At 35.8% G+C, this 13049-nt stretch overlaps 1 protein-coding gene across 3 annotated transcripts in view; it reads right to left on the reverse strand.

Annotated features, from left to right (window-relative positions):
- PPM1B (protein phosphatase, Mg2+/Mn2+ dependent 1B) overlaps window positions 1–13049 on the reverse strand; it is a 56815-nt gene that overhangs the window by 1901 nt on the left and 41865 nt on the right. The window contains exons 6-8 of one of the 3 annotated variants that reach the window (XM_035320575.1): window positions 10260–10371; window positions 7506–7563; window positions 81–1821 (exon numbers count right to left, since the gene is read on the reverse strand). In XM_035320575.1, coding sequence (XP_035176466.1) covers window positions 1516–1821; window positions 7506–7563; window positions 10260–10371 — 476 coding nt within the window. In that variant the 3' untranslated portion in view covers window positions 81–1515. Of the gene's footprint in view, window positions 1–80; window positions 1822–1890; window positions 2390–7505; window positions 7564–10259; window positions 10372–13049 lie in introns of those variants that run through there. The other 2 variants (XM_035320577.1, XM_035320578.1) reach the window with 2 other exon arrangements.

Below are 13049 nucleotides of genomic sequence, written 5' to 3' on the forward strand. Positions count from 1 at the left end.
AAACATTTTGCTGCACTTTGGATTTAAGTGGCATAATTAATCAGAACACTAACATAAAAACAACATTCTCCTTTTTTTATACCTGCCCACTTTCACACACAAACATGCTTGGCTCTTCAACTACATGGGAGAATTCACTTTTATGAAACATGAACCCAGTAAAGCTATTTTAACATAAAGACTTAAGTAATACCTAAAATTGTACTACATCATAGCTATCAATAGATAGTACTACATCTATGGAATACAAAATACAATTCTACAGAGTACTAAAACTTAACTCTTAAGGTATTCCTGGTTCATCAGAAATTCCCACAGGCTCTTTTTCATTAAGGCAGTGAAATTTGTACCTATTTTGAACAACGATATTTTTACGCAAGTGTTACAATAAGGACTGAATTCTGACACAACTAACTATTCCAGAGTTAACTTGTTAGCAAATCAGTTACCACTATTGGAAATAAGCATTATGATCACCGACCTACCCAGATGCATGTGCATACATGTGTCATACACCAAAAGACAAGAAAACAATTTGGTAGAAGGTAAACTTAGGTAGAATGGCCAGTTTATTCATTTACATTGCTGATGCTTAACTTGAAATTGAGAGACATTGCTCAGAGGATTAATGAGGAGTGTACCAAACTTAAAATTACAAAAAGATCTGTAGAAAATACTGAACATCACGATGAGTTAATATCAGAAGCTATGAGAGAAGTTTTGATGTCAGAATAATGGCATTTCAAAGTAAGTTTATTACTTGCTTAAAAGAGTCAATATGCATACAGGTGTTATTCCACAGCACGTTCTTTATTTTCACTTAAACACATACTCTTAAAATTTGACACTAGGTACTAATTCTAAGTACATTTTCATTTCTGGATAAATGTTATGCTACAACCTGGGAAATAAGAACACAGTCATCTAGAAAATAGGTATTTATGAACAGTGGATACAATCTAAATTGGATAAAAGGTACACATTTCAAGAAGAAAAAGTGACAAACTAAGATGTGGTATGTTTTGTAATTTACTTGTAATATAAACTATACACAATTCAAGTACAAACATGCAGTTATGATGCAGGGGAAAAATGGAAATATTCAGGTCATTCAATTAATTTGCACAGAAGATACCATTAAGTTGTGAATTACTTTACAACAGCAAACATATAATCAAAACTGTTATTTAAAAATTTACTTACAAGGTGTTTTGTTGTTTTTTTCTTTAATTTACTTTTGCATTAGCATATTAGGTTCCTATTGTTGGCATCAGAGGACTTTGAAAAAACCTCAAGGCAAAAGTTACCTGGTTGCTATATAACATAAGATGCAACTACTGTAATTTACCATAGCTTTTGAACTTCTAAGGAAAAATATATTTATGTAAACAATCTGTACAGATATCCAAAAGTGAAAACAGACTTCTAGAATAGATGTGACAAATGTTGAGATATAAACAAAGGAAAATCGCCAAGTGAGGAGAAGCATTAAATCCACTACATAAAACAAAGAGATTATGTCTGTTTATCGCTCATCTCATTCATCCCTGAATCTTCACTTGAGCTTTGCATTTCAGCAAGGTGATTCCCAGATTCTGTGGGGTTTTCTGGTACAGGGTCACTGGGTCCAGCATCATTATCTGAAGTAGAAGCTGCAGCTGATTCAGCAGTGCACTCTTCTCCCTGTATCTTAGCTAGCCTGTAACTAGTCAGCATCTCTTCCAGAAGGTGGCGGTAGTTCCCCCTATGATTAATTCTCATTTGCCTGAGTGCTTCCACCAATTTTCCCTGTGTTCCACTTTCCTCGGCTTCGCCAGGGTCCTTTTTTTAAGATTCAAGACCCCAAAAAAAATGAGTTGTTAAACTAGGGTATTTTAGAACGACATTGAAAAAAAAAAAAAAAAGTTTTCTGACTGAGAAAATAGCAGATTTGATTTAATTTAAGTATAAAAACACTTATTAGCAACATACATCTTAGAACAGTATCATTCATGTTTTATACAATATAAAACCACTGTTTTAATAGGTATCATTCCATAAATTAATAACTTCAATTTACTTTGAGACAGACAGTGTCAACATGCTACATCCACCTCATTAACTCCTTCTTGGTTCAAATGGTCTTTTTTGACAGATATTCTCCACAACTGTCATTTTGAAATGAATGAAATCTGAACATTTAAGCTTCTTTAAGCCAACAGGTCAGTATTTTTAATTGTGAATTCTCACACAGCTGACAGCAACACAGTTCTGTGAAAAGTTTACAAAAAAGAACAGGCAACTCCCTGCCACTAACAATTTAGTTGAAGCATCACCTCGAAATAAATGCTTCAATGTGTTTTAGAAGATGATCCCTCTATATTAAAGACTGATTTCCACATGCATGATGCTGCCAACAAAGATAAAAACAGCTACCTATCAGCACCAGGAGTGGTGGGGTTTAAACAACATAAGACGATGGCTTTAGCAGATGTGTACTGCATTGAAAAATTCACAGGAACAGCCATTTAAATTCAAAATTAGTGACCTACAGCACACAACCTGAATAACACACACTGATTAAGGAAAGTAGGTCTCTTCTGCAAGCATGTATTTGGCTACAAGCTTTCAAGTTTTTTGTTCCTGTCAGGTTCTTTTGGTGTGTTTGTTTCCAATCGGCTTCTGTATTTATTACAGCACATTGAAATCAATACTAAATATCTTAACTTTAAAGTGCTACAGCAATACTGTTGCTTTAAGGGAATACCATGTTTTAAATTATTAATATCTAACAAGTTATGTAGCTAGACAAATGGAACTAGATCACTCGAAGCTGGCAGATTTTGCAACAGAGGCAAAATCCAGACTGCCTTCTTCTCATGCTGACCTCATTTTATTGTTATCTAGTCCAAAAGCTTCGTAAGCTACAAGTACTGCAATTGCTCGTTTTCAAGCTAAATAGCAGTATTAAGGCAGTATCCTGGGTTCAGTAAGATTTTGGATACTGTACTGTGGCTGGAATTGAAGCCCTAAGACCGATTAGCAAAGTGCAAGTTGAAAGGAGACAATTTCACCACAAAGGTGAAAGCATTACTGTATATAATGCTATCCCTCTAAGCTCAATTCATTGCGTAAGTACAGATGTATTTCCACTGTGGTTGCCCGGTCCTAGTTTGAGATGTTGTGACTGCCATGTACCAATATTTTCACATTCAGACAGATCTTCAAGAGCCCATTTAGGAAAAGCAAGTTAAAAAATATACTTTTAATGCATTAAGTGGGACTGTTTTAGTGCCTCACAAGCACAAATTCAGTGAAAATTCAGAGCATCAAAATTTTACTACAGATTTAATTCCTCTGTCCCATCAACTTTACTCTGAGGTTTTGACATTAGCAAACATACGCCCACTCCACAATACTCAGAATCTTTGAAGTCCTTTTGGCAGGCTATGGTGAATACTTTTGCTCCTGTGCAACTCTAAAGAACAAATGCAATAAGCAATATGCTAGCGTTGCCAAGACTCCTAAACAACTCAAATGCTATTACGAACCAAAATAACAGTGCTGTTAGTGCTGTTATTTGAACCTGCATCCTGCTTTGTAATATGTTTGATGCTGGTCCATTTTGTGCTTCCCTTGTCTCCCTCTGTGTTAGCAGACAAGAAACATAATAGATAAGAGAGACTGCTTATATATATATATACACACACACATTGTATATGTATACACAAGTGTGTGTGTGTATATATATGTATATACACACACAAGAATTACTAGTGTATTTTCTTCTCTATACACCCACTATACACTATGTCTACACACTACTACAGATTTCTCTCAAATGATATCTGGGTAGAACAGGTCCCTCAAAAGCCCTGAAAACTAAGGTCATTGTACAAGCTCCCCTTTGCCTTTCTCCATGTTCTAATTCAACTCAGTGCTGACAAGAAGCTGTATTTAATGTAAACAACACAGCCCTTAGTGCCACATGATCTGATTTAGCAAATGCCAGAATACAGTATTAGTAAAAGCAGGAGAGAAACATAGCCTGTCTCAAACAAGATACTCAAACACAAAGGTGGCTTTAAACAAACGCCACTGAAACTTGTAGCATAGTCACTGTAACTTTAACACTGTTCCTCATTTTTAAGGTTACACATACATCCAAGCAGCCTAACTGAACTAATCTTAGGAGCACAAAAAGCACCAGAAACAGAGTCCCCAGAGAAAGTTTAATACTTCTAACAGAAGTGTACTTTACACTTAAACTAGACTACCTTAAGGGGTTAGGTATTGCTCTAACATTACACTGATAACAATTACACAGCTACCAAGTTCTTTTAAATTCCATTCAAAGATCTGAAAGCAGCAAGCCCCAGTATGTACCAGATTTCTGTGATTTCACACACACTTGTCAGAGCACAAGTTACTACAACCGTATCAGAAGCCCCTCTGCTGAAACACCAAAGTTGCAGTTTGTGAGCCCAATGCAAGGTTCTCTCCAGCCCCAGATTTGTCCACTACTTGTACTGTAGTGACATGTCAAAAAAAAAAAAAAAAAAAACACAACTTCTAAGGACTGCTGTAACTACACTAGCAATTGCTGAATACTGCTGTAGTAAAGACTCTTTTACTCCCCATAGTTTCTCACTCTACACAATATCTACTTCCTTGGGCCACTTGTTAAAGATTCTCAGACTATAAACATAACAGAACGGATACGTGAACAACTGAAGTTACTCCACAAATCACAAGCTCCAATGACAAAAAAAATCTAAGCCAAGCACAACGCTAATAGATACATGTGTAGTGCCAATAAAAAAAACAGCCTAACCTAGAAAAGATAACATCTTGGCTTTCATTTATATACTAAGAACTTATTTGTCAAGCTATTATGATCCAGTTCACAGTAACTCTCAATAACTTCTTTAAGTTGTTCAACACTAAAAAGTAAACTCTAAGAAGGAAGACTTATCTTCAATTGCACAAGCTTCTCTTTCTTGCTTTTCAACTTTTACTCACATGCATTAATATTTTAACAACTACTTTATTTTTTCCCCAAACGGTAAAAAAAAAAAAAAAAAAAAAAGCTTTAAATAAAATCACCAGATTAAGATGACTGCCACAGGCAGATTTTCAAGTTAGTAACTGCAGTATTATGCCTTACACCCACACTCTAACAGACACATGTTTGCTGTTAAATACACATGGGAAAAGATTCTCAAGTTCACGTCAGTGCTCCTTCATGCTCTGCAGACTCAGAATCTGTCTCCAGTGTGTAATTTTTAGTATGAAGATGCACTCTTGCTTCATACTGCTTTAGAACAGAAGCATTATAACTTACAGCCTCGCTGGAAATGTCATCACTGGGATGTACAGTATGTTTCCTTCCTACCTTTGCTTCCTGTTTAGATGTGAGATGTGTAGCAACGTTATCACAATGTGTAGACATTGCTTAACTGAACAGCTTCCTTCCCTTTTCTGCCCCTCCTGTGCACTTAAACATCCATTTGAAAAGACTATGAGATCACTACATATATACCTAGAACCAAGGACTGAAATGAGACAAGCAAGGCAGTCATGCTTTGGTCACTTCAGATGAGGCCCGCAAGATTCATCCTGCTCTCATGAACAAAAAAATAAACAGTTCCTGCTTGCTCAGAAAGCGCAAACAGGAATTGCATCCTTCACCCAGTGGCAGCAGCCTCCTCTCAAACTCTAGGCTCTAGGTCAGAATCACTTAGAATGGGAAAAAAAGGGACTGGAAAGTGGCAGCTATAATTTGATTCAATGCATCTAAAACACATCATTCAAATCACTATTGAGATTTGCACTAAATAGCAACAGAAGATGCAGTTTACAAAATAAACTGGAGTGTACTCGCATTCCATATTAAAAAAATTAAGATGACTCCAAACAAATACACGGTGATTCTAATGGTAATGAAGTCCAAAGCTATATTGCTTTCTGAGTATTTACTTTGTATATTTAGTTCAGTTACCCTATTTTATTATTAAGTTATAACAGATTATGTAGAAAACCTTTCCTGGAAGGAGCCAACATACAAAAAGGATGCCATGCTCTATGTTAGGGCTTTAGGCAAACTTGCATAGCTATTGCGAATGAAATCTGGACTTTGAAAGCATACATCACTAATGACATTTCCAGAAAGTTATCATTAGACAAAAAAATACAAAACATGCTATAATCTTCAACTAAACCTCCGCCCAAGAAGGAACAAAGTTAAGGCTAAGTATTAAGAGCAAGAGCAGGCAGAGCTTCCTGAAGTACTAAAGAAGCTGCAAACAACAAAATTTTGTAGCTATCTTAAGATAGCAAGCTGAATAGTATAACCACTAACTTGTTTTGGGGTACAGCTGTACAGTTTGATGAAAGTTAAAAAACCTATAGTTCCATCACATTTGAAAAAGAAAAAAGGAGCAAATCCTCCATGATAAAGTAAATTAGAGATTTCTTCTCTATTCGTACTTCAAATAGTGTCCCCTTGCATCTGTAAAAGCTTTCTGACTTAAGAGAATAAGCCAAAAATAGGTAGCCAAAAGGAAACATATTGGGAAAGAACACAAGATAACTGTGGTAAGATTGGGTGTGCTAAGATTGTGAATATGCAAATAATCATTTCAAAGTATTTAAAAATAATCCCCGTAACACACCAGTGACTATAATGACTATGTGACTGAGAGCCTTGTGGTCATCTCAGGAAAAAAAAAAATAATCTGATGATGAAGGATTTACCAGAAGATGAGCAGTACCTTCGCAGACTAGTTCAGCACATGTACCAACAATGATGTTTTTCAGTCCTTTACAATATACTACTCTAGTTATTCAATCAGTTTTCCAACATCTTTATTCTCCGATAAATTTTACTACTAGTGGTATGAATACCAATTACTCTTTATAATACTACTATGAATAACCCAAAATCAGGTGTAAAACTACAGTAAACCGTATTGCAACATAAATACTTAATAAACTGAAAGCAATTTACACTGTCTTCAGACCACCGCACATGGGATATTTAAAGATAACATACACTTCAAAAGAGTAGTCAAAGTGAGTCTCGTTATCTTTTATATTCAGTGTTCCAAGGTCTTCTACACTTACAGAAAGAAGACAGCAATAAGTGTTTGCCCTCTCCTTTACTAGATTTCTGGAATAGCTAGTAAGGCATATGAAAACCATGATTTTTGACCATAGTAAACTACCGTTTAAAACCAACAAAACCCTACATAGTTGCTTCAGAGGTGTGACTGAAAAAGCAGTAGTCAATTAAAAGTTTTAAAAGTCTTTTAGAACTGGGTGCCAGAATTAGATTGCTGTCTTTGAGGATGAAGTTCTTCCATATCAGATCCATCCAAAACAAGGTCAACTTAAACTGTATTGTCCAATACATACTATGGGTTTATAATACTTTACTAGCAGTGATGTACCATTTTGCTTAGTGTATGACACTACTTAGATGTTCTCATTAACAAAGACGTGTAGAAATCAAAATGGAAACTTACCCCCTCATTCTCTCTGTGTGGATTCAGTCTACTGTACACAGCTTCAATAATATTACGCCTAAAAAGAGAAGTTTAAAAAAATATATGAGCATAACAATAATGGATTTAAAAAACTTTGAGAACTAAAGAGGTTTGAGCACAATTAAGATTTCAGAACATTTACATGGTTGGCCTTCAACCTGTCTCTTAAGATGAAGCCCACTCTTGGTGTCTTCATACATTTTCAACATGATCTTTAGGGATTTAACACGATGTCGGAATATGTGAAGAGTTAATACGGCAAAACATTCTCTTATCTTACCCTCCCCATGTTTTTTCACTTTACACCTTGCAAAGTTCCAGGAGCAGAGTCAGATTTTGCCAAGAGTAATATTTAAAACTGTATTTTGATTATTGTTACAGAACTCCTGAAGTTAGTTGGTTTTCTTATTTCTGCATGTGGAACTTGAAGACAGGTTTTGCTGTTTTGTTTTGTTTTTCTTACTTTTAAACTTATACACGGGTTACTACTTGCCTAAGAATTTTTGAAGCGTGGTGTCCAGTGCCTACAACTTCTGAGGTTTGCTGTCAAGTGTCTGTTCACACTGCAGATACTACAACTTCAACACCATATGGTGCCTCCAGAAAAAATCCAGCTAAGAAGACCACACCTTCACAGACAGGCAAGATGAGCACAAAAAGCTAAAAATGGTAGTAATGTTTCCCCCCATTACTACTACCATTTTTAGGGGGAAACATTTTATATACCCTCTTGCTTTCATATTCTTCCCTAGGCATCTACTTTCAGCTATCCTGGGGGCAGTACTCAGAATAAGAATGATCCTTGGTTTGATCCAGTGTGACAAGCTCTTATGATTATACCATGGAAGCAAAACCAGAAGAGTTCCATTTTTGAATGGAATGTTGCATGTATGTGGATTGCTGAGGCAAAGCAATAGACTGGCTCATAGCTAGGGTCCAGCATCAAATAAATTTTTCAGTATTTAAAACAGTACCCACTACAATACTCAAAACTCTGGGAGGCAGTTTCTGGACCAATGAATTCAAGGGACTGAATCAAATCTCCTGATGACCATGAGCCTACAATAGCCAAAGGACACTGCTTTCCATCCTGTGCTCAGATAGAGTATATGCTGATAATGAAGTTAGCCATTTACCTAGACACACCATGCCGCAGCAAGCAGAAGGCAGGCACAACAGATACACTGACCACTTGAAGCCTCAAGGCACTGGTGTATACACAGCTTGTGCTTGTTCACAGACAAAGGGTTTGGGCCGCCTCCGGATGAGCATCAGGAAAAAAGCCTTATTAGATGAAGTGTTCCAAATAAGGGATCTTTTGTTTTGATTTAGGTGAATTTGGATAAAACTCCTCTGCAAGACAGCATCTAAAACTTACCATCAGTGAGGCAAATCTCCAAATTTAAATAAGCATGACTACCAAAATGTCCTCGAAATAGAAGATGGAACATATATTAGGCAAAGTCAATCGATCCTACAAGTGCAAGAAGGATTTGACAAGCTCTCAAAGATAACTCAAATCTGCATCTAGCTGAATAAGGGTTGGAGTATTTCTCATAACAGAACTAGACCTGAAGAAAGAAAACCTTGACTGCTGAAGAATCTATTACTCCTGTGAACACTTAAATCCAAAGAGAAGTTGGATACAGTTTTTGATCACCTACCCTGAAATTTATAGCTCTTACAGCTTCTAAAGTGATGCTATTTGTTATAATAGAAAGTCTTTTATTTTCTTTTTTTATGAACAAGGAATCTTTATATCCAGTCACCTTTGATATGAAATAATTGAAACCCTTGTTGCTCTGAACAAGCTGAGTAACATAGTGATGGCCGTGATTTATAAAGAAATTAAAATATCCAAGCAAGGCTGCCATAGAAGTAACAGCTATTGCAGAGGGTTTAAAATCAGGACCTTGGGAATGTTCCTTTCCTGCAATTCACTTTCCCTTCTTTATACAACTTATTTCTTAGTACTTTCTTGTTGTGAAAATTCAGCAGCAAGATGTTGCACAGAATTACTAATGCCCAAGTAATGTGGTGGCTCAAGACTTTCGTTTTCTTTTTCCAACAACAAATAGTTATTGTTTTGCAGCATTCAAACTTACAGAGGCAATCTGAGACTGGCCAGAAGATGATATTTGAAAAGTAAGCTTAATTTTAAAGGACAGCAAACTACAATAAAGTTACCATATCAGAGTTTACACATTTAGATCTCCTCTTTCAAAGGATGAGCCGCTTCTACAGAAACAAGATGTTTGAGGGAAACATACAATGCCCCAAGAAGTGGAGCATGGACACTGGTGGTGGAGGGAGCATGACATCAAAAATTCTCTTAACTACTATTTTGATATTCTAGTTACATTATTGATATTCTTAACAAACTGAAGTAATACATAGCTAATAGCAAATACATATTATATTTGTGTGTGTGTGTGTGTGTGTGTGTGTCTATATATGTATATAGACACACACACACACATACATATATTTCTTTTTAACAGCTCCATGGAAATGAACTAGTGCATTATGTACCAGAATACAATCTTTCCTCTAGGAATGGAATCAGTAACACAAATGTTTACGTAGTGCAAAAGGTAAACTAGCCTCAGATGTAGAAAGCAACTTCTATTGACTTAAGTATAGCTGTTACACTGAGAAAGTTTTAGAACATTTCATTAAAATCGTTTGTTGTAATGAGCTAAATAGTAAAAGAAATTCTAGTAGTGTACTCACTTGCCAGCTAAACCACCTCCTGGTGGTAAATTAGGGATATTCTCCGCAGATAAAATACGAATAACATGCGCAAGATCAGGCATTCCTTCTTCACCTGATTTTTCCATAATTTCTATTTTAAAAACAGAAGTATTTATATTACTAAATTAATACGACCCATTTCTTAAAACAGTAAGGTACAAGATAGCATCACTTTAACAGGTATTATAAAAAAAAACTTGCATGTAAACAGGACTTTTAAAAAAATGTTTTAAGCAAGCTATATTTGCATGGTGAAAAGAGCTATTCAAATCCATAGTCTGCCTTTCCATTATGCTTCTAGCCATTCCCTCTCTCTTTGAGAAACTCTTAAGTACACTGTGAACTGGTTGAAACATCCTGGTTCAGCAGCCTATTCTCTTCCAGGAAGGTGACAGCTAGGAGCCTGCTTCAATTACCTTCCCATTGCATTGCAACACACGCTCAGAAGTTATATGCCATAAAGCCAACGCTTCCCAGGAATTCACTGTCATACTTCATTGTGAATAGCACCTTGCACTCTCAAAGTCCTGAATCTCTGGTGCATAAACACCAGGACCATCAAGCAAAAAGAGGAAGACATAAAATGGCCTAGTGGCCAAAACAGAATATAGAAGTGACACAACAGATAACTGATGATGTGGTATTTCATTTTCATAGCAGACATTTCTCACTAGTCCAGTGCTAGGATGTTTTTCTGCCCTGGGAAAAATGCCTAAACTATGAAGTCAACCTTCACATGTTCTTATTCAAAGCTGCTGTAAGACTAACTTGCAATAGATGCATATGTATATTCACATATGCATAATACTACCTTTCAGGCATCTGCCTCAAGTCATTTAATCACAATCATGGCAAAAAAGACTCACTTAGGTTATCTAAAGTTGTAATGGTATGAATGTGTCACATACTTTAAAGTCAAAAAAGTTAAATTTTTCCTGAAAATCACCTAAATTAAGGAATTAAGTGCTATTTATTGTAGAGACTGACTCAAAAGTTATGCAAGAAAGCTTCAGAATTCTTTCTTCCTAACTCCCGTTGCATACCTTAAACAAAAACTTATCTAGATCAGTCTGTATCATGGCTACTATCCTAAGCTAAAAAAAAAAATCATGTAAGTTTCTTACAACCAATTATTTTCCACTCCGTATGCCTGATTTGGAGCCTGCAATTAAAGTGAGTTGGAGCTACAACTTCAATTTCTAAAGTTAGTAGAAAAGCACATCACCTACTTTCAACACTGCACCCTACGTTTCCTGGTACTTAAATCTCTCTTGATGTCTGTTACATTCCCATAAAATAAGGGATATGTAGACTTCTCTCAGGGCTACTGAAAACAAAGTGCACGCAAGGCACTTGCTCACTCTGTATCAAGGAGATCTGTAACAAAGCCCTCAAAACACAATTCTACTTTCAAAACAGTTACACTACCCTATAAGAAATAAGCCATTATGCTTCTGAACTGCAATTTTAAGTCAGCACCACAAAAATCTTTGCAATGAATGACCAGGATATATTACTAAATTGGTTAAACATTCTTCCACGAAACTTTATATTATATATATAACTTTCATACACCTATTAAGAATGAATCATGGCTAGCAAAAGGAAATGACAGCTATGTACGCTTGTGTCATCTTCAGTGACTGATCACTTCTTCCATGCACATTCACACACATCAGCCACAAGTTCTTTCAGATTTTGTCCTTTTGTGCAGTTCTGCCTAGTTAGAAGTAGATGCTATCACTGTAATATAAATGGTGCTGAGTCACATCAGATAGGAAACACATCTCATGTATATACTGCCGTTTATACCAACAGCATGTCTGGTTCTGCACAGACTGAAAGTAACAAATACCAAAAATTACTAAGAACTAAGGCTACAGAAGTAAGCAATTGCTAAATGTTAATGGAAGCACAAGATTTTTATATCTTCTTAAAAGCAGATTAAAGCAGTTGTAACTCAGGATTATTATATTTTTCTTACTACTGGAATCTTATACTTTACGCTGTATAACCCTTGGGGGCTCTGAACTGAACCAAGAGCACCTTCTCCCCATTTTCAGAGGCCGCTCAAACAGGAATTCTGGTGAAATTGGCTATCTCCTTTTTTTCTTGGTTATTAGGATGAGTAATTTCACCAAAACATTTTCCCACCCCTTTAGAAAAAACAAAACCACAAAAATAAAACAATAAACCACAACTAAATCAGCTCCTTAATAGAAAAATCCAAGAATAAAGCAAATGACCTCTTCTCACTACACATTGGTTAACACATATATACCATCGATTTGTTTGACGAAGATCACTAGAGAAGGAACCAAATGTTTTCAAAACCAGATATACCAATTTACAAGGTTTTTACTTTCTCAATAATGTTCAAAAATTAATTGCAGGATTGTTTTTAAATGGTTATGCAAAATAAGACTGCAGAAACTTTTATACCTCTATTGCTAATATAGACACTTGAAAAATCACTTCCTGACATTATCATGTATGCAAATCCATGAAGTCCACTACAAAGCAAGTCTACTACTTTACTCCTAAAATCATTTTAAGTAAAAATACATTTGATTCAGAGATAAGCATTTTGAAAACTCCAACGAAAATGTATTCCAGTTTTTAATCAATGCAGATTCTTCCTTAAATTTAAGTCTCCAACCAGACAGCATTACAACTTTTTACACTTCAGCATCTCCTCTGATTTCTAGCTGTAAGATTATGACATGGAAAAGACTCCACTTTTCTATACCAGGTCCAACTCCAATGCCT

Source organism: Oxyura jamaicensis, chromosome 3 (assembly GCF_011077185.1).
Source record: "Oxyura jamaicensis isolate SHBP4307 breed ruddy duck chromosome 3, BPBGC_Ojam_1.0, whole genome shotgun sequence".
In the NCBI taxonomy this organism is placed as follows: domain Eukaryota; kingdom Metazoa; phylum Chordata; class Aves; order Anseriformes; family Anatidae; genus Oxyura; species Oxyura jamaicensis.